The sequence below is a fragment of the Platichthys flesus genome, chromosome 7, assembly GCF_949316205.1.
Source record: "Platichthys flesus chromosome 7, fPlaFle2.1, whole genome shotgun sequence".
In the NCBI taxonomy this organism is placed as follows: domain Eukaryota; kingdom Metazoa; phylum Chordata; class Actinopteri; order Pleuronectiformes; family Pleuronectidae; genus Platichthys; species Platichthys flesus.
Genome location: NC_084951.1, coordinates 27,895,446 through 27,920,961, shown reverse-complemented (window position 1 = coordinate 27,920,961; position 25,516 = coordinate 27,895,446). Strand labels below are relative to the sequence as shown.

The window sequence follows — 25,516 nt, the reverse complement described above, 5'->3', positions numbered from 1 at the left end:
GCTGTAGATCCACGCAGCCGGGGGGGAAAGGATCTGTTGGTCGTGGTTTGTTTGGATGGTTGATTAGCAGCCGGGTTTAGGGTTAGTCACTGTATGAATATGATCAGTCACTGGAGCAGGAGCTGCTCCATCAGTGCACCACCTCCGGCTCTGTGTCAGGATGTTGACGTTCTCTGAGAGCTCACAGACTGAAGAGCGGTTGTCATGGAAAGAACTAAACGGTCTTTGAGGGCCATTCAGCCTCAGATGTTCTCCACGGTGACGCAGATGCATGAAGCTCTTTTTGTAGTTTGTGCTTTAATTGTTTCTGATTGGTGCAATTAGCACCGATGGGTCAATGTCACACAAACCTGCACAAAAGCTACTTGCTTATTGTCATAATCCTGGTTTTCAGCTCCGAGGCTCTGCTCCTCCCAGTCTGACCAGCTGCCACTCATCTCCCATCACTGCAGTAGAAGCTGATCACCTCATGGTGGTTATCAGTTCCCTGTAGAGAGTCATCTTCTGTACACACTTTGAGATTCCTTGTGTTTGTTTGTGCTTTTTGTAACGTGCCCTGTTTCTCCAGCAATTAGCTCTGGATCCAGCATCACCAGTTCATTCTGCAAACAAACACTTTGCTCTGTGTCTCCAGGGTTTGTGCTCTGCTCACTGGTTGAGACTGGTGAGAGAGAGGTGGAGAGAGAGAGAGGGAGGGAGGGAGAGACAGGGGAGAGAGAGAAAGAGAGAGAGAGAGAGAGAGAGAGAGAGAGAGAGAGAGAGAGGAGAGAAAGAGACAGGAGAGGGAGGGAGGGAGAGACAGGGGAGAGAGAGAAAGAAAGAGAGAGAGAGAGAGAGAGAGAGGAGAGAAAGAGACAGGAGAGGGAAGGAGGGAGAGACAAAACAGAGGGAGATAGGTAGAGAGAGAGAGGGGGGGAGTGAGGGAGAGAGGGAGGGAGAGAGAGAGAGAGAGAGAGAGAGAGAGAGAGAGAGAGAGAGAGAGAGACAAAACAGAGGGAAGGAGAGAGATATAGATATAGATAGAGATAGATGGAGATAGAGAGAAAGAGAGAGAGAGAGACGGGGGAGGGAAGGAGGGAGAGACAAAACACAGGGAGGTATAGAGGGAGGTAGAGAGAGAGGTAGAGAGAGAGAGAGAGAGAGAGAGAGAGAGAGAGAGAGAGAGAGGAGAGAAAGAGACAGGAGAGGGAAGGAGGAGAGACAAAACAGAGGGAGATAGGTAGAGAGAGAGAGGGGGGAGTGAGGGAGAGAGGGAGGGAGGGAGGGGAGAGAGAGAGAGAGAGAGAGGGGGGGGGGGGGGGGGAGGTCTGGAGGCTGGTGATCTGTGGATCTTCCTCTCAGCTCAGTCTCAGTCACTCAGACTCTCCCGGTGACACAGAGAAGATGAACTGATGGATTTTTACTCTTTCGTCCTGGATCATTTGTTTCTGGGGACACGAGGACAAAAGGTGAAGAGACGATTTAATACACATTTTAATTCTGCTGCTCTTTTGGAATAAAGAGGACATCTTCATCAGTTCCATCTTTGTCTCTTTAGTATGAGAGGAGACATCGTTGACTGAGTCGGATTCAGCTCGTTCAGTCCTGGACGTTTTTCTGCTGGTGTGAGACTCGTCCCTGCGTCTGTCTCCACTGGTGAGGAGCCCTGATGTCCAGAGACGTCACTGGTGCGTGAAGCTCCATCTCCAGAACGCACCAGGAAGACATCACTCAACCTTATGTGAGCATCAACTTTTTATTGGACTCAGTCATTTTGTGGAATCTCGTCTCTTTGCTGTTGGGGACAGACAGGAGGTGGACAGGAAGAGGAGAAGGACAAATCCACTGTGTGAATATTAATGTGAACAGATGAAAGAACCCTGAGGAGATGTTTTAGAAATCTGTGAATATAAAATCCAGCCTGAGAGAAGAGAGGAGCGTAGACTCAGACACTCACAGGGTTTTTTAATGATGTCAGAAAGTGAAGCATCAGTGGAACATCATAAACCAGTTTGAGTTCCCTGGACCTGCGACTGGAAGCTGTGGCTCTCACACTGTGAATCTGAGTGTTTACTGGTCACAGGCTGAGCTCTTGATGGATCTGAATGAATCTGAATTAAGCTCCGGGAGCAGTGACACACCCTGTGTGACGACATGAAGGGAAACACTCAAATGTTTCTCTGAAAACCTGACTCATATTTCTTCTGCGGACTTTGCCTCAGAACAGATTCTCAGTTGGACCAGGTTCCATGTAACTGTCTCTCCAGCATGGAGAACGTGTCCGTCCCCGACGGGTCCCTGCCGGTCTGCAACTCCTCTGTGGACTTCTACTCTCTCAGCTCAGGAAACCGCTCGGACCTGAACTGCACCCTCCCCTCTGAGTTCTATCTGTACGCGGACCTCTACATCCTCATCCCCATCATCTACTCGGTGATCTGTGCCGTGGGACTCACGGGCAACACGGCTGTCATCTACGTGATCCTCAAAGCTCCACGGATGAAAACTGTCACCAACATGTTCATCCTGAACTTGGCCATCGCGGACGACTTGTTCACGTTGGTTCTGCCGATCAACATCGCCGAGCACCTGCTGCACCACTGGCCTTTCGGGGAGGTTCTGTGCAAAGTCATCCTCAGCATCGATCATTACAACATCTTCTCCAGTATCTCGTTTCTGACGGTGATGAGCATCGATCGCTACCTGGTGGTCCTGGCGACAGTGAGGTCCAAGCGAATGCCTTACCGCACCTACCGAGCAGCCAAGATCATCTCGTTGTGCGTCTGGATCCTGGTCATCCTCGTGGTGATGCCCTTCACCGTGTTCGCCGGCGTCTACGTGAACCCACACGACGAGAGGGAGAGCTGCGTGCTCAGCTTCCCCAGCCCCGAGAGGCTGTGGTTCAAAGCCAGCCGGATCTACACCCTCATCCTGGGCTTTGCCATCCCGGTGTCTACCATCTGCATCTTATACACCATGATGCTCTACAAGCTGAGGAACATGCGCCTCAACAGCAATGCCAAGGCACTGGACAAGGCCAAGAAGAAAGTGACCATCATGGTGTTCATAGTTTTGGCCGTCTGCTTGTTCTGCTGGACCCCGTTCCACCTCAGCACCATCGTGGCCCTGACCACGGACCTGACCACCACGCCCCTGCTGATCGGAATCTCTTACTTCATCACCAGCCTGAGCTACGCCAACTCCTGCCTCAACCCGTTCCTCTACGCCTTCCTGGACGACAGCTTCCGGAAAGCCTTCAAGAAGATGTTGGAGTGTAAACCGGCCTGAAGGTTGAAGCTGTGGACGAGCTGAGCGAGTGAGGACAGACTGAAAGACTGAAGCTCAGATATGAGGCCCCTGGGACTGTCTGCACATGATGTCAGCGTCCAGCTCGAACATTAAAACTAAATATAATGCACATGACATTCCACATGTGAGACTATAAATGCTTTTATTGCACAGGACAGAAACACAGCAGAACATTGCTGAGTCCAGTTTCGTGGCTGTTCTTGTGTCACACTTGAATTTAAATCCTCATCAGTCCGACCCAGTGGAAGCTAATTGAAAACCACTTGTGTGAGGCAGGATGCTTTATAGTCACATCTGGAATACGAATTAGCCATGTGCAGCTTTTTATGTCCCTGAGAGAAGAGGACTTATTGTGAGTTGACAGAAGAGCAACCGGAAGCAGAGCGAGTGACAAACAGTGATGACCTTTAACTGAAGAACGGGGTAACCTTCAATCTGATCGTTTAACAGGTTAAAGCCACATTTTAAATGTCAGACTTTTTTCATGATGGTTAAAAAAAGATCCAATTACGAGGCAGTGAGGGGAGGAGGGTCGTGACCTTAACTGGACTCAGAGCAAACATCTGTGAGGGCCGGACATCTGCTGAGGTCGGCACTGACTGGCAAGCTGTCAATCAAATCCACAGTGTGAGAGACTGTGAAACAATCTGCCCTGAAGGAAAAGTCTGAATTCATTTTGTTCAAATCAAATTCAACCCTAACCAATGTAAATATAAAGACATGATTGTAAAAGTCTGTAAATTAAGACATTTGTGAATAATCTGTGACACGTTTCCTTCAGAACCCTGAGACCAGTCCTGTAGTCCCATTTGAGCCGTCAGCTAGCTTGTGGCGCCCCCTGCTGATGACATGCCGTCATTACCTGAAGATATACAGCCAGTTCAGCCACTGTGATCTGTGCATGTTATTATAATCTTTTCATTTTCTATTCCCGGCGATTCACTCACAGCTTTTTTAAGAATAGCAACAATCCATTGAGATTCACATCATAAGATCACAGACTCACTATAGTGAAGAGAGGAATGAAAGAAAGGCTTCTCTGTGTAAAATCATATACAGTATAAATATATATATATAAAACATGTGTGTGTGTGTATGTCTATATAAAAAGTGTATTTATATGTCGGTGAAATAAAATGCTAAGGATCAAAAGTCTAAGAATCGTGTTATTGAATGCTATAAACAAAAAACATAATTCACACATTGATCCCAAATAAATCTGATGTTTTCAAAATAAAAGATGGAAAATGAACACAGTGAGAAGGGGCACTTTAATATGTCAGGTGAATGAGGTAATGACTGTAGTTCCTAGTGTTGCAAACTTTATTGATGATTGAATTTGAAAGCAGACGTTCAGTTTTCAGCCTTGATTTAAAAACCTTGTGATATCGAACAGTTTGTACAAAGTCTGTGACCTCAACAAAAAGTTCTGTAAAAAGTTTCCTCCATTGAAATGTTGATTTAGTGGCTGACACCGGATCAGAGCTGCCTCATTAAAACCTCAGTGTGTTGTCACGATGAAGGAAAGTCAAATATTCTTCATCAGTAAAATTTGTGTCACTCATGGAAAATTATATAATTTTTGAGTTGATTGTCTTTCACGCAGCCTGTGATATAATTAGGAATCATGGAATTAATTTAAATATTAAATAGATGTGTCTTTTCCCACAAGTGTTTTTTATTTAAAATCAGTGTCGCTGCATTTGACAAACACAATAAACTCGATTCAGGTTATCGTTGTTATCATCACCTTCTGTGGTTTGTGGTTCTCAACATCAGCCGAGGAGCAGCAGAAACAAGTGTCTGTGTCCAGGACCTGAGGTCGTGCCCAGGACGTCCTGACGCTGTGTCCACGTCCAGAGGTCGTGCCCAGGACGTCCCGAGGCCGTGTCCAGGAAGTCCAGATGCCGTGTACGGTGGAAAAGGAACCTGAGAGGAAGCAGAACTCACAACGTGGAGCGGATTTACTGTGAACTCAAAGTTAGAATCATCATGAAGAATTATACATCTGTGAGAAGCATATGTTCCATTGAAATTAATTCAAACGCCAGCAATTGTTAATATAAAGGATGTTATATATTCAATCAAATATTTCATCATTTTCTTATTTTCATAAATCCTCTGGAGTCAACATTGTAACAAACCTCATTAAATCTTATTTCTCTGAGTTTTACATTCATATCACACTTGATTCACTTTCTGTCCTGAACACAAACACTGACCTGCTGCTCCACATTAAGCAGCTCAATCAATCTGAGAATATGAACATGATGCCATAAGGTTGATCTGCTGGACAGACATCATGTGAGTGGTGAGGTGACTCAGCTCCTTCCTGTTCCTCAAACTAACGTCTCTGAGGAGCAGTTTGAACTTCTACCTTCTGCTGGAAACTCAATTCTCTATCTGCACATGTTAGCTTAGCATATTAGCTTCAGTATCAGTGGTGTTGCACTTCATCTGTAGAACATACTTGTACTTTTGCATTATTATTATTATTGTTATCACTATGACTGAACATGTTCACGTTTTACATAAATATAACTGATAATAAATCCATTTGAACCTCAGTTAACAGAGAACATTACATTTACTACCCTCCAGTTCAAAGGGAGTCTCATAACTCCACCTCAAAAGCAAACGTATGAAATCTGAAATATCTCTGTCACTTCCTGTTGAAACTGTAATTTGACTTCTTCATTCTTAGTGATGAGAGTTTGTATCTGCATCTTCTTCTGTCACTTCTTCTGAGTTTAAACAGGAGCTCAAGACTTCAGGCAGAGGGAGCGCCACCAAGTGGTCACTTTGACAAAATGTAAAAAAATGTCATTACAGTTGTTGTGATGAGACAGTTTAGTCACTAGAGGGCAGTGTTGGTCCTACGTGTCCATGTGTGTATTTGTGGGTCTGTTGGTGTGTGCATGTTGGTTTGGGTTTGTGTGTGCTTGTGTGTCTGTGTGTCTTTTTTGTTCCTTTTGTCCAATCTCACATTTCAATGAAATGTCTACAGTATTTTTAGTACAAATTATTTTTGAAATCCCCTAACGAATGAATTTATATGTTGAAATATTATTTGAATGTTGTTTGAAGCTTTGAACTAAACTTGAATCTGTTTGTGTTTTTTTGGATTTGAAGTGATACTGTGATATGATTGGACGTGCAGAGGAGCAGCTGTGGAGCTGTTTGCATGATGAGTTGTTTGTTCCATCACGGGCACTACTACAACTCCAGCTCAGTGTGCACAGCGATGATGAAGCTGTGTGCACGTCCTGTTGTCAGAAAGACGTTTGTACACTAAGGTTTGTAGTATCTTTATCAGTGAGGTGTTTGTGAGTGAACCAGTGTTTGCTCCTAATGTTTGACTTGATGATGCAAACAGTCTGTGAGCTTGAATCTTTTTATTTACTGCTGCAGTTTGTGTTGATGCTCGGTCATCAGTCATTCGGTCGGAGCAGTGAGTGTCATTGTAAAATGAGCGAGCATCATTTCAGGAACTGACACCTGCGATTAAAGAACGATGGATGGTGCAAGTGAACCACAGAGAACCGCTGAGGTTGTTGTGCTGCAGCTTCTCAGTTTGTACACGTCCTCATTCTCACTAATGGCAACATGCACCTGAAGTACCTGGATGTTTCAACCACAACCTTCCCCAGAGACGAGTGGGACACTTCTCAACAGTCACCATCAGTAAAATGGCGGCTGAGGAAGGAGGACATGTTGTTGGTCCAGATGGGAGCAGAACATCTGCATCCTGTGAAACAGACAGTAAAACCATAGCCAGCAGATATACAGTGGACAGTTGAGCCGAGAGGGTCCAGACAACGCTTGTCAACAGCAGAGAGTGAGAACGTCTGAAGTGAGGGTGAAGACTTGAACCTCTTCACCCTCACTTGGTGGAGAGGATTCATTTTACACGTCTGCATTGTTGTAGAGAACAAGGTACTCTAAAGGTACTGACCGCATGACGTCAGTACCACTAGCACCAGTTATCATGAAACGTCAGTGAGACAGGAAGTAGAATGTGCCGAGTGACGATGGAAGCTGCCTCCTCATTTATATGATTTTATGAAATATACATTTTTATGAATTATTGTATTTGCCTGCTGTTTATTTCAGTAGCGAGCAGCATTTCATTTCTCGGAAGGTGTAAATCAGATGTTGGTAACTGAAAGCAATGGTCAATCGATCAATCATTCAATCGATCAATCAATCAATCAAATCTTGTGTGTAGAGACATATTCACAGTTTGTCTCATTGTCTTTAATGAGGTGAGACGTCTTCTGTCCTTCAACAAGAGTCAAACTACTGAAACCTTTAACAGGTGAAGAAGGTAGAGACCTCAGAGACACATGTGAGGACACGTCTCCAGGACGGACACTAGTCAACAGATGTCCCGTGTCTCAGAGGACATCAGAGAGATCAGAGTGTTTACAGCTTTGATCAGAATAAACACTTTGTAGCAGAACTAAAGATCAATGACCTGATGGATTATTATCAGTCGAGTATCTGAGGAGAAATATGATCTATCAATCAGACCTGTTGTGATCATAGTCCACGATCAGGATCCATGTGGATCTGCAGACGATGAGGCAAAGTGACTCTGAGGAAGAAGTGAAGTCAGTAACATGTGTTGATGATATATTAATATCTTTGATGAGATAAAGATGGAGAAGAGGAAGGAGAAGCTGGAAGGAGAAGCTCCATGTCTCATGTGACCTGACCTTCTTGACCTGCAGCAGCAGGACTAAGACCAGGTCCAAGACAAACCTGGACCTGAAGCTTCATCGTAGAGGAAGGTTTGAATCCTCGACGTACAGAGGGAGTCACGTCTGGATGGAACAGCCTGGACTCGTCCTCTGAGTCTTTTTGAGATGTTGATTTGTTTTCAGTGAGAATCAAAGATGACTCCAGATTCCTGACTGGTCATAGGAACAATCATTCCATCATCATTCATTTGCACAAATTGGAATCGATCTGATAAATAGGATTTGAACCAGTTCAGGGCGGTTCCTTTAATGCTAATGAACTGTTCTAGTCTCTGTAATAAAATGTGAAGGTCACTAGTTTGAATGCTGCTCTGAGATCTAACAGGACGAGGACAGACACAAACATCTGAAGCTATTAGAAGACCGTCTCTGTGCTGTGATTGGCTCTAAACCCTGAAAGTCTTCATATTACTTTCCTGGAGAAACTCTTGCAGTTAATTGGCTACAACCTTCTCAGGATTTTAGAAGTGGCTCAAGCTAAGATTCACTTTCGAGGAAGTTGCACATTTTCTTTCAGGGAACTTCTAGTATTGGCAGAAACAGCATCAGGTTTGCTTGTGCTCTGTTTGATTTGAGTCCATGTTCCTTTCCAGAGTCAGATTAATCCTCAGTGAAAATACAAACTCTCAGACCTCAGCTTCAATAAACTGCACTTTCTATTCTCAGACCAACTAATGTTCGGTTCTCTCACAGCAGCAATCAAAGTCCAAGGATTCGGCTTGAAGAAGAGATCCAGTCAGAAATGAGCCAAACGCACAACAAGGTGTTGTGTCAAAAATCCTTCTGAACTTTTACACTCGTCAGCATCGAGCATGAAACGAGTCTTTGCTAAATTCAAAGCAACACAGATGTCACTTCCTGTTCCGATGAGCCTGTCATCAGATGTCACATCCTGTTCCGACGAGCCTGTCATGAGATGTCACTTCCTGTTCCGATGAGCCTGTCATCAGCTGTCACTTCCTGTTCCGACGAGCCTGTCATCAGATGTCACTTCCTGTTCCGATGAGCCTGTCATGAGATGTCACTTCCTGTTCCGATGAGCCTGTCATCAGATGTCACTTCCTGTTCCGACGAGGCTGTCATCAGATGTCACATCCTGTTCCGACGAGCCTGTCATGAGATGTCACTTCCTGTTCCGATGAGCCTGTCATCAGCTGTCACTTCCTGTTCCGACGAGCCTGTCATCAGATGTCACTTCCTGTTCTGACGAGCCTGTCATCCTCTGAGCGGCCACTGGGATCTGGAGGAAGCAGGAAGCGTTTCATTGACCAACAAACACTGAAAGGATTTAGATCAAATCAGAAATACTGAAGTACCTTAAAACTCTATCCTAGTTTTATTATACTCCATATAGAGTGGTGATACTGTGTTCTGGTAGTCTGGGAATACCACATCAGAGGGATTTGATAATGCTCTGTTAGATCAGGATTATGTGGATGTATAATTATATTTGAAGAACTATTAGATGTTTTTACACCATATGACAGAACATGGTCACATGTGTGGTGACGTGACACTGAGTCTAATATGAAAATAAGTGTAACACTAAGGATAGTGTTATAATGACTGTGTCTGTATCATTTAATGAAGCTTCTTATTGGACAACATGAGGTACCCCATCTATGCTGTCATGTGTTTCGACAATCTGATTCTTGGGGACAATCTGATTCTTGGGAGTCAAGGGATTCGTCATTTCCTGTTACGGTAAGCGTGCTGCGTCATTTCCTGTTTTCTTGCCACTGGTGGTGGTCGCTCTGCGAATTAGCTCCGCTGCTAAACACAACTGTTTCCCTGTAGCACTACGGCTAAAATCACCGGTCTGTAGTTAAACACTCGCACATACCAACGCTTATTCTATCGTGCTTAGTGATTCTGTGTTCTGTCTGAGCTCACCTTCGTAGCTATATAGCAGCGATGTCTTCTCTCTCTCCCTGTTGCTCTACTGCTCTCTCTTGCTCCGAGTGTCTAATGTTTACCTACTCCTCTGCCTCCCTTAACAGTAGTGGTACATGTAATAAATGTAGTGTGTTGATAGCGATGGAGGCGAGGCTTAGCGACTTAGAAGCTCGGCTCAGCAGCTTAGAAACTCCGTTAGCTGTAGTTAGCCGGCTCCCGCTAGCCGCGGAGCCACCTAGCTTAGCACGTAGCTTAGCCTTAACGAGCAGTCCCCAGACTAGTCCCGTGCAGCCGGGAGCCCAGGGCAGATGGGTGACGTTCCAGAGGGGGCATAGTGCTAGACTTAGAAAGCCCACGATTAAAGAGCCACCAGCTCACGTTTCAAATAGATTCTCTCCTCTCAGCGAGGCACCCGCTGATAAACAAACTCTGATTATTGGCGACTCGGTTCTGAGAAACGTCAGGTTAGCGACACCAGCGACCATAGTTAATTGTATCCCAGGGGCCAGAGCCGGCGACATCGAATCTAAACTTAAGTTAATGGCTAAATCTAAAAAAGGTAAATACAATAAAATCGTAATTCACGTCGGCAGCAACGACTCCCGGCTTCGTATGTCGGAGGTCACTAAATTGAATGTTGAGTCGGTGTGTGCTTTTGCTAAAACGATGTCGGACACAGTAGTTTTCTCTGGCCCGCTCCCTAACACAACAGGTGATGACATGTTTAGCCGCATGTTGTCTTTTAACCGCTGGCTGTCGAGGTGGTGTCCTGTAAACGGCGTGGGCTTTATAGATAATTGGCTAACTTTTTTGAGAAAACCTGGTCTTGTTAGGAGAGACGGCGTTCATCCCACTTGGGATGGAGCAGCTCTCTTATCTAGGAATATTACTAAGTCTATAACATGACAACCCATAGTTGGGACCAGGAAGCAGAGCTGCAGTGCTAAACACTTCTCTGCGCTCCCTCTGGATCAGTCACAAAACCCCATAGAGATTGTGTCTGTTCACCGTCCGATTAAATTATTGAAATTAAACAATAATAGAACGAGAACTCCACACAAAAATTTAATACAAATTAAAACAACCTCTGAAACAATACAGGAAACCCAGACTTTTAAATGTGGTCTTTTAAACATTAGATCACTGGAAAAAAAGGCTCTTTTAGTTAATGAAATAGTCTCTGATTACAACATAGATTTATTGTCCCTCACTGAGACGTGGCTGCATCCTAATGATTATGTCAGTCTAAATGAATCTACTCCCCCCAGTCATATCAATTCACAGGTTCCTAGAGAAATTGGGCGAGGAGGTGGAGTTGCTGCTATTTTTAACTCCAGTCTATCAATTAATCCTAAACCTAAACTCAGCTACAAGTCATTTGAATGTCTGGTTCTTAGTCTTCCACGCCAATCAAGGAACCACCAACAGCCAATCATATTTGCCGTAGTTTACCGTGCCCCCAGGGCTTATACTGAATTTTTAAAGGAATTCCCTGAGTTTTTATCAAACTTAGTCCTAAAGACCGATAAAATTATTATTGTTGGTGACTTTAATATTCATGTTGATAATAATAAAGATTGCCTTAGCGTAGCATTTATTTCAATACTAGACTCTATTGGTTTCAGTCAGTGTGTGCACAAACCTACTCATTGTGGTAACCACACACTTGACCTTGTATTATCGTACGGTGTCGCAATTGAAAATTTAACAGTACTTCCGCGCAATCCAGTTCTATCAGACCATAATTTAATAACCTTTGATTTTTCAATAACTGAATATATGCCACTAATAAAAAATTCATTTTCTAGATGTCTACCTGATAGTGCTGTAGCTAAATTTAAGGAAATAATCCCAATTACATTTAAACCCGTATTAGCAGTAGATATAAACAACAAATTCTTTAAAACCCTGAGCTCCATTGAGATCGACCACCTCGTCGATAGCTCTGCAGACTCATTACGATTAACATTAGACTCAATAGCGCCTCTAAAAAAGAAAAATGTCAAACATAGTAAATTAGCTCCGTGGTATAATTCCCAGACAAATGAGTTAAAACAATTATCAAGAAAACTAGAAAGGAAGTGGCGCTCCAGCAACAATGTTGAAAACCTCATAGACTGGAAGAATAGTGTTAAAGAATATAAAAAGGCTCTCCACAAAGTAAGAGCCGCCTACTATTCAAAACTAATAGAAGAGAATAAAAATAACCCCAGGTTTCTCTTCTGCACTGTAGCCAGGCTGACAGAGAGTCACACCTCCACCGAACCCAGTATTCCTCCATCCCTAAATAGCAATATCTTTATGACCTTTTTTAATGATAAAATTCAAACTATTAGAAATAAAATCAACCATCTCCTGCCCTCAATTGGCACTAATACCCTCCCAACAACAGAGATCTCAGAAACGGCTGAGAATCCTACCCATTACTTAGACAGCTTCTCTCTGATCACCCGTGATCAGTTTACCAAATTAATCTCAGGTTCTAAACCAACAACCTGTATCTTAGATCCCATTCCTACCAACTTACTTAAAGACATTCTGCCCCTAATTGATAGTTCGTTACTTAACATTATCAATCTGTCATTATCATCAGGTTATGTACCACAGTCTTTTAAAATAGCTGTCATCAAACCCCTACTCAAAAAACCCACCCTAGACCCAGAGGTTTTAGCCAATTACAGACCAATATCTAACCTCTCCTTCATTTCTAAAATCTTAGAAAAAGTGGTAGCCAATCAGCTGTGTGAGTTTCTCCAGGAAAATAATATATATGAAGACTTTCAATCGGGGTTTAGAGCCAATCACAGTACAGAGACAGCCTTGGCAAAAGTCACTAATGACCTTTTAATAGCCTCAGATCAGGGACTTGTGTCTGTCCTCGTTCTGTTAGATCTCAGTGCAGCATTCGACACAATTGACCATCAAATTTTATTACAAAGACTAAAACAGTTAATTAACATTAATGGAACCGCCCTTAACTGGTTTAAATCGTATTTTTCTGATCGCTCCCAATTTGTGCAAATTAATGATGAGTCATCTGTGCGCACCAAAGTTAATCATGGTGTTCCACAGGGCTCTGTGCTCGGCCCAATTTTATTCTCATTATATATGCTTCCACTAGGAAACATTATCAGGACACACTCGGTAAATTTCCACTGCTATGCGGATGACACCCAGTTATATTTGTCAATAAAACCTGAACAAAGTAATCAATTAACTAAACTTCGAACATGTCTCAAGGACATAAAAACCTGGATGACCCGCAATTTTCTCTTATTAAACTCAGACAAAACAGAGGTTATAATACTTGGCCCCAAACACCTTAGAGATGCATTATCTAATGATATAGCTGCGCTAGACGACATTGCCCTTGCTTCCAATGAAACAGTCAGGAACTTGGGAGTGATCTTCGATCCTGATTTATCCTTTAATAGTCACTTAAAACAAATTTCTAGGACCGCTTTTTTCCACTTGCGTAATATTTCAAAAATTAGACATGTCCTTTCACAAAAAGATGCAGAAAAACTAGTCCACGCCTTTGTTACATCGAGACTGGACTATTGTAATTCATTATTATCAGGCTCCAGCAGGAAGTCGTTAAAGACTCTACAGCTTGTCCAAAATGCTGCAGCACGTGTCCTGACGAGAACAAAGAGAAGAGAGCACATTTCTCCAATATTAGCATCACTACACTGGCTTCCAGTTAAATCTAGAATAGAATTTAAAATTCTCCTCCTCACCTTCAAGGCCCTTAATAATATAGCGCCTTTATACCTTAAAGAGCTGTTAATACCTTATAAACCCACTAGAGCACTCCGCTCCCAGAATTCAAGCCTACTTGTCGTCCCTAAATTCTCTAAAAGTAGAGTAGGAGCCAGAGCTTTTAGCCATCAAGCCCCTCGGCTGTGGAATAATCTACCACTTTCAGTTCGGGAGGCAGTCACCATCTGTTCGTTTAAAAGTAGGCTCAAAACCTTTCTTTTTGATAAAGCTTATAGTTAGAGCTAATTAGTGCGCCAGAACGTTACTTGTTCTATTTTATGACACATGACACACGGAGCTTCTCTTTCCAGCTTCTCCTTCCTCTTCTCCATCCCTATCCCCCTTCCCCGGAATCCCTTTGCTTTATCACCCGCAGATCCAGGGCCTCTGTGGCCGCACCATGGATTACGGTTTGTGGATCGCGCACCGGGGGTCGCGGTGTTGGATCCAGTGTGGCGGATTCTGAGTCATGTGGGCTGATCGTGGTGCTGGTGGCGGACCCTGTGTCGCGTTGGCATTGGGCACGGGCGGTGGACCAGGACCGCAGTGGTGGCTTGTGATGGGTCCTCCTGGTGGGCGGCGGTGGACGGTGACTGAGGACTGAAGTGGCGTCTGGTCTGGATGGTGGATCGTGGTCTAGATGGTTGCTGAGCATGGACTGTGCTTCATCAATGCTGCTAGAGACTTTGATTATTGCTGATGTTCTCCTGCACGTGGCATCTATTGCACTTCTGTCCGTCCTGGGAGAGGGATCCCTCACATGTGGCTCTCTCTGAGGTTTCTACATATTTTTACCCTGTTAAAAGGGTTTTTTGTAGTTTTTCCTTACTCTTGCTGAGGGTTAAGGACAGAGGATGTCACACCCTGTTAAAGCCCTATGAGATGAATTGTAATTTGTGAATATGGGCTATACAAATAAAATTTGATTGATTGATTGATTGATTGATGTGTTTCATACATCCTGTCTCTAAACCTGTGTGTGTGTTTATTGGTTTAACATTTTGCAAATCATTTGTATACGTCTCGGCTTTGTCTTGGTCTTTGGGAAATGAATGGTCCAGATGAATACCAGCATGAACTGGGAGCGCAGGTGGAAGTAAAGCTCGGTGGACAGAACATGGAGGCTTTGTTCTGACCCACATGGAGTCACAGCACTTTCATCAAGCTGATCAAAACAACTCCCACATATCAGCCTCGCTTCATGAAAACCTTTTGTCCAGTTGTTATTCATGTTCATGCATGAAAACATGTTCAGAGCCAGTCAGTCGGAATAATGACTGTAATAATATTATAAAACAGGAAGACTTCCTTTATTATAAAAGGTCAAAATAACAAAGGTATCAAAGAGAATGAATCTGAAAGTTTTCATTTTGTTGATAATAACAACAACCAGATATTAAACACACGACAAGTAAAATAAAAAGTGCAAATATAATGAAACCTTCATCCTGCCTGAAATGTGGAAGGTGATGTTCCTACAAACATTTAGATTTCAAAATTCACACCAAAAAAAATACAAATATACCTAAACATAAAAAAATGCCTATTTATGTGCACAAAACTCACAATCAGGACAGGACGAGGACAGACACACACATCTGAAGCTAGTAGGTCATTAGTGACTTTAACCCTGTGCTGTGATTGGCTCTAAGCCCCGACTGAAAGTCCTCACATTACCTTCCTGGAGAAACTCTCACAGCTGATTGGCTACAACCTTCTCAGGAGTTTAGACAGGAAGGGGGGGTTGGATATAGGTCTGTGGGGGGGGGGACACTGGTTCGGTGGAGGTGTGACTCTCTGTCAGCTCCAGAGCTGAAGACAAACCTGGGCTGGTTTTATCTCTTCTATGAGTTGTGTAGGCAGCTCTTGCTTTGTGGAGCCTTTTTATTTTCTGTAACACTTCTGTTCCAGTCTCATGTTAATCATAATGAGTCTGCAGAGCTATCGACCAGGTGCTCATCTCAATGGAGCTTGGGTTTTTAAATAAGTTTGTGTTTATGTCATTGAATAACAAAGATGCACTGTGTGTGTGGGAATGGGTGAATGTTTAAAAACTTTGAGTCATCAAGGCTAGAAAAGCTCCATATAAATACAAAACCAAAACCCTATCTACGATTAATACGGGTTTAAATGTAATCAGAATTATTTCCTTAGATTAGCTCCAGCTCCATCAGGTAGACATCTAGAAAATGAACTTTTTTATTAGTGGTATATATTCAGATAATGAAAAATCAAAGGTTTTTAAATTATGGAATCGGATTATGTGGAAGTACCATGAGATGTAAATGTTGACACCGTATGATAATACAAGGCCAAGTGTGTGGTTACAACAATGAGTAGGTTGGTGTACACACTGACTGAAACCTGGTGCTGAAATAAATGCTACGCTAAGGCATCATTATTATTGTCCACATGAATATTAAAGTCAAAACTCAGAATAAGCCCAGGAGCACTACAGCAGATATGATCGGCTGTTGGTGTTTCTTGGATGGGTGTGAAAGACTAAAAACAAGAGTCGTAATAGAACCATGAAAACTGATTGAAATGCATTGTTCATCTTTATGAATTCAAAATCTATGATAAGGTCAGAAAAGATCCATGGACTCACAGTCAGTGTTTATGTCCAGACGCCGCTGACATGAGGGATTTCTCTGCTCCATTAGTTTGAACCTTGACCTCAGTATGACCGTCTGTTAAATTACACGTCCTCTCTGGATCCCGGGTCATGACAGGGCTGAGAACAGCAGGATGGATAACGATGATAATGGACAGAAGGAGGAGTGATGGCTGCTGCCACTTCCGTGTTATCTGACTGTATTCCTCAGTCTATTTATCCTGTTATCACTCTATCATGTTGAGGCCATGGCCTCTGAGTGCTCAGTTATTTTCTGCCACATGTCCTCGCAGCATGTGGACATAACAGAACATCTCATCCTCATGGAGCAATCAGCTCTTTCTCCTGTCTTCATGCAAACGTCCTCTGTTTCACAGAAATCCTCTCGGACCTGTTTTCTTTCAACCCTCCGTCTTCGCCTCGCTCTTCCTTTCTCTTTCTTTCTCACCACCTCCTTCATTTTACGCCTCTTCCCATCCCCCACTGTTTGCCCCTCTCCCACTGCTCCGTACATCCCAGTCTCTCAAGACCTTTGCAGATGTCACCTCTGCAGATCTGTGCAGCCGGAGACTTCAGCACACGCTGTGAATACTGATCAACAGGAGGTGCACTGAGGAGATAAAGACTTCAGAGAGAGAGGTTATCAATACGTGCAGTGGACATGCTGCTCTGCCACTCACTGCAGGGCTTGGAGCTAAATGATAATATGACATGTTTGTTTTGTTTGAAGGCTCCAATATTCAGCCCCAAAAAACCTTCAAATATTGAACGAAATGTGCATTTGTTTGTTTTGTGACATCTCATATGTCAGTGTGAGATGATGTGATGAGTTTGAGCTGTTTTGGAGAATTGATTTAATATAGTGGTGTAACTCTAAAAGTTACGGGTGATAAGGAACTGATTTGCAAACTATACATAAAAATATTTAATGAGTTGTTGTCACAGGGGATCACTGGGGGGGGGGGGGGGGGGGGGGATACACGAGCTGCTTCAGACCTGAACTCAGGAGAATCTCCTGGAATTATCTGGAGGAGCTACAGGTGTCAGATCCGATGTGATTCAGTGTGGGAGTGTTGAAGACGTAACCAGTGAGACGTTAGCATAGGGACGTTAGCATAGGGACGTTAGCAGAGACGTCTCTGTGGACCTCAGTCCATCCTCCCTGCAGGTCATGCTCCCTCTCTCCTCTCTCCTCTCTCCCTTGCCCGTACGTGCTCTGCCCCTGCTCTAATAAAGCTGCAATCCCATAATACTTATCTCTTTATATTAACTAATGCAAGCTGGAAAGGTGGGTGTCTTTGTAATCAAATCACATGGTTATAAAACTAAATGGTGTTTACAGAAATCGTTGAAGATGATAGTTGAGACCATGAGTGTAAAACCAGGAGGCAGTGCTGCTGAGTGCAAAGCTCAAATAATATAACTGTATAAATGAGCTGACCTGAATATCCATTAAACCGATCTGTCTTTGACTACATCACCACCAGACAGAATTGAAGAACCAGTTAACAGTATCGCTCTGAACCACATGGACATTTCCCCAGTTCGACTGGACTGACTGCACTTTGTGCAGCCGCTCTATTCTATCTATATCTATCGTTTCTTTAACATGACTCTGACTGGGCACTGCTGCTGTTCTGGTTCGTGCACAGACCATCTCAAAAGCCTGGGAACAATTTAACAATAGATATGAAACAAAGAGCAATTAAAGGAAAAATAGGAAGAAACCCCAATAATTATTATATATAGAATATAATTTAAAAATAAAAGGCTCCCATTAAAAGATATTCTCACATCAATGTTGTTGCAGTGGCACAGTATCACTATTTCCATTATCATTAGTATTAATGTCCATTATTACAAAGCCAGAGGTCTTATTTATATTATATTATTATATTAACATTAACAGAAATGTAAACAGTAAACAGATGTGTCGAGGAACCACACACTGACACAGCACATCTACACAGCTGTTTCCATGTGCTGACGGCTTCATTGACTTCAGACCTGTTCAGTCACACACATTAAAGCTGGTGCATTGACAAACAGACAGAACAGTGGAAGCTGAACACACCCTGGACAGACATAAATTCCTGAATCTGACATTGGAGAGATCAGAAGATGTTCTTGTCTTCAGGGCGTCAGAGGAAGGGTCTGTTTTGTCTGTTCTGTCTGTTCTGTCTGTTCTGTCTGTTCTGTTTGTTCTGTCTGGTCGGTCTGTTCTGTCTGTTCTGTCTGTTCTGTTTGTTCTGTCTGTTCTGTCTGTTCTGTCTGTTGGCCTGTTCTGTCTGTTTATGTCTGTTCTGTCTGTTCTGTCTGTTTATGTCTGTTCTGTCTGTTCTCTCTTTTCTGTCTGTTCTGTCTGTTCTCTCTGTTCTGTCTGTTCTGTCTGTTCTCTCTTTTCTGTCTGTTCTGTCTGTTCTGTCTGTTTATGTCTGTTCTGTTTGTTCTGTCTGTTTTCTCTGTTCTGTCTGTTCTCTCTTTTCTGTCTGTTCTGTCTGTTCTGTCTGTTCTCTCTTTTCTGTCTGTTCTGTCTGTTCGGTCTGTTCTCTCTGTTCGGTCTGTTCTGTCTGTTCTGTCTGTTCTGTCTGTTCTCTCTTGTCTGTCTGTTTATGTCTGTTCTGTCTGTTCTGTCTGTTCTCTCTTTTCTGTCTGTTCTGTCTGTTCTGTCTGTTCTGTCTGTTTATGTCTGTTCTGTCTGTTCTGTCTGTTCTCTCTTTTCTGTCTGTTCTGTCTGTTCTGTCTGTTCTGTCTGTTTATGTCTGTTCTGTCTGTTCTCTCTGTTCTGTCTGTTCTGTCTGTTTATGTCTGTTCTGTCTGTTCTGTCTGTTCTCTCTTTTCTGTCTGTTCTCTCTTTTCTGTCTGTTCTGTCTGTTTATGTCTGTTCTGTCTGTTCTGTCTGTTCTCTCTTTTCTGTCTGTTCTGTCTGTTTATGTCTGTTCTCTCTTTTCTGTCTGTTCTGTTTGTTTATGTCTGTTCTGTTTGTTCTCTCTTTTCTGTCTGTTCTGTCTGTTCTGTCTGTTCTGTCTGTTCTGTCTGTTCTGTCTGTTTATGTCTGTTCTGTTTGTTCTGTCTGTTTTCTCTGTTCTGTCTGTTCTCTCTTTTCTGTCTGTTCTGTCTGTTCTGTCTGTTCTCTCTTTTCTGTCTGTTCTGTCTGTTCGGTCTGTTCTCTCTGTTCGGTCTGTTCTGTCTGTTCTGTCTGTTCTGTCTGTTCTGTCTGTTCTCTCTTGTCTGTCTGTTTATGTCTGCTCTGTCTGTTCTGTCTGTTCTCTCTTTTCTGTCTGTTCTGTCTGTTCTGTCTGTTTATGTCTGTTCTGTCTGTTCTGTCTGTTCTCTCTTTTCTGTCTGTTCTGTCTGTTCTGTCTGTTTATGTCTGTTCTGTCTGTTCTCTCTGTTCTGTCTGTTCTGTCTGTTTATGTCTGTTCTGTCTGTTCTGTCTGTTCTCTCTTTTCTGTCTGTTCTCTCTTTTCTGTCTGTTCTGTCTGTTTATGTCTGTTCTGTCTGTTCTGTCTGTTCTCTCTTTTCTGTCTGTTCTGTCTGTTTATGTCTGTTCTCTCTTTTCTGTCTGTTCTGTTTGTTTATGTCTGTTCTGTTTGTTCTCTCTTTTCTGTCTGTTCTGTCTGTTCTGTCTGTTCTGTCTGTTCTGTCTGTTATCTCTTTTCTGTCTGTTTTCTCTGTTCTGTCTGTTCTCTCTTTTCTGTCTGTTCTGTCTGTTCTGTCTGTTCTCTCTGTTCGGTCTGTTCTGTCTGTTCTGTCTGTTCTGTCTGTTCTCTCTTTTCTGTCTGTTCTGTCTGTTTATATCTGTTCTGTCTGTTCTGTCTGTTCTCTCTTTTCTGTCTGTTCTGTCTGTTCTGTCTGTTCTGTCTGTTTATGTCTGTTCTGTCTGTTCTCTCTGTTCTGTGCCCAAAACGAATGAGTCTCCTCTCCGATCCGACAGAAGGCAGCAAAAAGAAGAAGATGCTTCATGTCACAGTTTGAAAAGCAGTTAGTGGCTGTGAAACTGTGTGACCTTGTGACCTTGTGGCCTTGTGACCTTGTGACCTTGTGACCTTATGACCTTGTGGCCTTGTGACCTTGTGGCCCAGGTCCATCATCAAACTGTTGACTTGTTTTCTTTCTGTTCATTTGCACATTCAAATTAGAGACTTCATCTTCTGGATCTAAGTGAAATCATCTCGCAGCAAACGGCAGAGACCTGATGACTCTCGTTCCTCAGAGCATATTCATTTCCACTGCGGCCGTTGCTGCTGTCTCAGATATCGTTTCTGTTTCAGTTCATTGAAAGAAAAAAGCATGATTGCATTATCTTTTTTGTGAGGCTGTACAGGAGCTGCTGTTATTGAATTTGTGTGACTGAACGCTGCACACTGGGCCAGAGACATTATATCCACAAACAATAGAGACTCACATTGTGAGTCACATGTTGTATTCATGTTGGTTTTAGTTCCTAACTTTTCAAAAGCAAACAACACTGGCAACTTTCTCCTGGATCTGAAATCATGGAACCATCTTCTCTTTCATTTCTTCAATAGGCCCGGATACTTTTATTATTATGAACTGTCTATTACACTGTTTTTATGATTTCATTTCAAAGAGGAGGAGAGAAGAGGGAGAGAAGAGGGAGTGAGAAGAGGAGGAGAGGAAAGGAGGAGAGAAGAGGGGGGGAGAAGAGGAGGTGCACATGAGTATGATTGAATTCTCATCTTCAGAGATAATGAGATCAAACCAAAAGACAACAAAGAATCTGAGACAGGATCAAAGAGCTCGTCTCAAGAGGACATTACACAAAGACATGTGCTAATGCTAATGCTAATGCTAACGCTAACACACAGCCCGGGGAGGAGAGTGCACGTAACATGCTAAAGAAAAAATCAAGAGGTAAAAAGATAGATGTGGAATAATATTTTTTTGTGTGTGCGTGTGTGTGTGTGTAACTGTCCTGTGAAGCTCTTTAAGTCATCAAGTCTAAAAAAGATCTTTATAGTATTTTTAAAGATCTTTATAAATACTAGTTTTTTTAAAGATCTTTATAAATGCTAGTTTTTATGAGTATTACCATTAAAAAGCAGATATGGTAAGTGTTCCCATAGAGGTGAAAAGAACCTGTGTGTGTGTGTCTGTGTGTGTGTGTGTGTGTGTGTGTGTGTGTAGGATGTTCTTTACACAAGACTAATGTGTTTAATATTGAATGCATAAGAGCGATGACCTTCACCACATAGCTAACACACACACACACACACACAGACACACACAGGTAACCAGGGACAGGCGGACGTGTTCAGACTCTTTGCTCTGTGAGAATCATAAGAGATTAAACCTTTGACCTGATGTTGACCGAGGCCTGGACACACACACACACACAATGGAGACGATTCATTCTGTCGGATTCACCACATCAACCGAGATTAGAGGATAAACGGGGCCTGAGGAGTCATGTGACCCGGGAGAGAATGATCGTATCCAATCGTCTTTCAGACAAAATACAGAAGTGAGTTCTGGACCAGTGGAGAAGCCCTGCAGTGAAGTCCAGAGCGTCCAGAGCGTCCAGCCTGAGGAGCAGCACACTTCCAAGAGGAAGACCTGAAGACTGCTGGTGGTGTTGAAGTGATCATGATCACAGGATCTCTGCAGCACAGTTCATTGGTCCCTTCCTGTCAGCTGATCCTCCCTCATCTGAATCCTGCTGTGTTGTTCATGTGAGATAAACTCCAGAGGAGGAATCTGTGCACAGTCCACGTCTGAAGCAGCTGAGCTCCACAGTCAGTTCCACTGTGAGAGAAGCAGCTGAATGAGGAGTGGGAAACGAGGAAACCTTCCCCTTGTTCCCAGTCACTCAACCATCACAATACATTTGAAGTGCAGCCCTAAGTATCAGAACACAGGGTTCTCCCTCTGTGCTGCCGTGAAGCTCAGGAAGGAGCTGCTGGTTTGTTCATCACTGAGTCAGAGCTGCAGAACGACAGGAAACGACAGGAAAGAGAGTGAGACGGAGGACGAGTGAGAAAGTCTCTCCTTCTCTGTATTTCATCAGCATCTCTCCTGACTCACTCTCTCCTCTCTGAGGCTCGTCACTGATCCTCTGGGCTCGTCTCAATGTTATTACTGCACCTCATCTTATCCACAGCAGGTAAAGTGGGTCTGAAGCTCCACTTCCTCCCACTGTCCAGAAGTGAAACCAGAGGATCAAACCAGCAAGGAGCTTTTCTCTCCCAGTCGTCAGAGCGCCTCATTGTGGGATCTGTTGGTTTCTCTATTCAGGTTTTAGGTCTTGTCCTCCTTTGTAAAGAGCCTTGAGATAATGTATATTATGATTTGGGGATATAAAAATAAAATTGAATATGATATTTCCCACCGCTGCCCTCTGCTCGTAGGTCTCTCTCTCTCTCTCTCTCTCTGTTTGAAAAGGTTGACGGAGGAGAATCAATGGAACAGAGGATCTGATGAACAGTCGGCTGCTCTCAGTCATTTCCACAGGAAGCAGACGATGAGGAACCTGATCCAGAACAGATTCCTCCTGCGATGACTCCTCGTCTTCTCTTCATCCTGAGCGGCTCTTCTCTCCTGCTCCTCCTCGCCCTCGGTTCAGAAGCTGTGGTCCTGGAAGCTTCAGAGAGAAGCTGTGATGCATCATGGACATTAGGAGTAAAGCCTGAGGACTGCAGGCTACCATCACTGACTGGCTGAACGTCCTGCTGTGGTGCCGGTCACGCCTCCTGCAGCTTTATGATGAAACTGACATTTAGAAGAATAATTACAGCTCTGAGATTGTGTGAAGATCAAAATGCTCACAATCACTTACAGCAAAGAGCTGCTAAGATGTCTTATATGTGCAGAGTGAATTGATTATGACGTATACGGCTATGAATAAGTCATTTTAATAGATTTCCAAAAATCGAAATACCCTGAATATGTTTTCCTTTGTAATTGTTGGTAGATGAGTTTAGTGTGAGTGAGAATTCATCCACAGACGGAAACAAAGCCTCGATCATATAGAAGAAGAATAAAAGAAGAATATCTTTATTAATGAACCTCTGTACATATTTATCAATAAGCACATCAAGGACCAGTCTATTGGACAGACTGGTCCTGGTCCCCTGAACCACACTCACTCAAACTTAATTCTCTTCACTGGGCAATTTCCCTGCATATATTATTCTTTGTTCCAATTATATTTCTATTTATTTCTCTATATAATAATAGAAATGATATTAGATTTATTATTTTTTCTTAGATCAATGTCTCATCAAGATCGTAAGAACAATATTTCTGACAATACTCAAGTATTTGACTTTAATGACTATAAATACAGTTTTTCACCATTGTTAACACACGTTTTTCAAAACAATAACGGCTTTCTCAAAACTGCACACAGAAAACTGAAAACCTCACACACAAAATACTAGACCTGACACTCCCTTTGCAAGATGACTCTTTGCCATCAAATCTCTTACCTGTTCACAAAATGGAACTCGTGTTTTAATTTGGTACACACAGCCATATTTTCAAATGACACACACATACCATTCATTGAGAACAGACAACTAAGCATTTGCCTGCACACTACCAAGCATTTACAGCACAATGCAGTGCAAAACTGAAAACACACTGAAAATCATCAAAATGGAACACACCATATGAATGACATGACTCTGGAGAATGAGCCATTTCTCCTTTTGTAAAATGTCTCAGTGTAGGTCTACTTTTTTCATAGTCAAATATAAAACAGCACACAAATATGCATTAATTTAATTTTGGTACACACAGAGAACAGTACAGTACTGTAACCGGCCTGTTCAACTAAATGAATTAGGCATCAGGCTTCCGGTTCCTTTCTGGCCAGAGAGCCTCATCTCCATCACAGGAAATGTTCTCCCTGTCCAAGCAGCGATGGAAGAAAAACCTTGAGTGGCGCATGAAGCCCTGACAGGCGTCGCCCACAGGCCTCCTCCATGGCCTGGAGCGGTGGGACCCGGTCCTTTGGGCTCCGTACACACTCAATTATATGTTTGAAATATAATCTGTTACAGGTCATCACATTTCAAAACAAAAAGCTAAACTGTCTGCAGACGAGTGTTTTCATCAAACAGAGAATTATGAGCCATGGAAATAATCACACATAACCACAGACTGTATATGGATCATAACCACAGACTGTATATGGAACATAACACACAGACAGACAATATCCTTTCTGACATCGTCCTCCATTGAGTCATAAGTGAATAATAACCAACATATATATATACATACGAATGGAAAATATCACAGATTGTATTCAAACTATTGTTGTATGATTGCGGCAAAAATATACAGAATAATTTTTTTTAGGGGCCAATGTAGACACTGATATCAAGGAGAAAAACATCAGTTATATATAAAACTGCAAAAAAGCTTAAGTAAAACAATATTTCATAAAGAAATAAAGATAAATTGAAAGAAAACACAAATAAGACAGAAAATATAGAACTTGAATTAAGACAAAAAATGTTCAATATAAAATATAATCATAAAGCACATTATTTATCCTGTAAAATAAACCTTTTCATATCTTAAAAGGCCCATATCAGCCAATTTAAATATTGAAGGTTAACACAAAAGCAAATATCACAGCATTTCATTTATACTGAAATTCAATCCAGATCAAGTTGTTCTTTCCAATGAGCTGTTTTAAAACTGGTGAGTCTAACATGTGAAGGTGTTTAAGGATGAATTTTGATTTTCAAGTTCTTGTTTTCTGGAGGATGAACCATTCATAGTCCTCCTGAAACAAAGAGACAATAACTATAAATTAATATAGTACACACTTGATACTTCAACACCACAACAGGATCAAGGCCGTTCATAGTTTTACACAAAGGATTTGAAATGTGAGACACCAATTGAACTGCATACTTATCGTACAAGAAGTATTTAATAATGATATGATGGAGTTTCAGTTGAGGTTTATTTCAGATGCACATGAGCCAGTAGCAGAACAGCCAGTTGTTAATATTTGTACCTGAAGCTGAATGTGGATTTTCATAAACGTAGTCAGACGTCTCTTCTGGATCACCTCGGGTTCCTGTGAAGATCAGACAGAAACGACTTGAGAAGGTGGAGAACCACTGTTTGATTCATGTAGTTGATCTCGTTGCCACTCTAATATCTCTATCACAACCAGCTTCACCAGCTTCAGGTGCTCCACACGTGGTCCAAT

At 42.6% G+C, this 25,516-nt stretch overlaps 1 protein-coding gene across 1 annotated transcript; it reads left to right on the top strand.

Moving 5' to 3' along the window:
• Positions 1-1,588: 1,588 nt before the first annotated feature.
• npbwr2b (neuropeptides B/W receptor 2b) lies at positions 1,589-4,400 on the top strand. Its single transcript, XM_062392350.1, has one exon. It carries the CDS (start codon positions 2,248-2,250, stop codon positions 3,262-3,264), a length of 1,017 nt encoding a protein of 338 aa, XP_062248334.1. The 5' UTR covers positions 1,589-2,247; the 3' UTR covers positions 3,265-4,400.
• Positions 4,401-25,516: the final 21,116 nt, after the last annotated feature.

Excerpts from the sequence above, each read along its gene's own strand:
- npbwr2b (XM_062392350.1), top strand. The coding sequence starts at position 2,248 with ATGGAGAACGTGTCCGTCCCCGACGGGTCCCTGCCGGTCTGCAACTCC.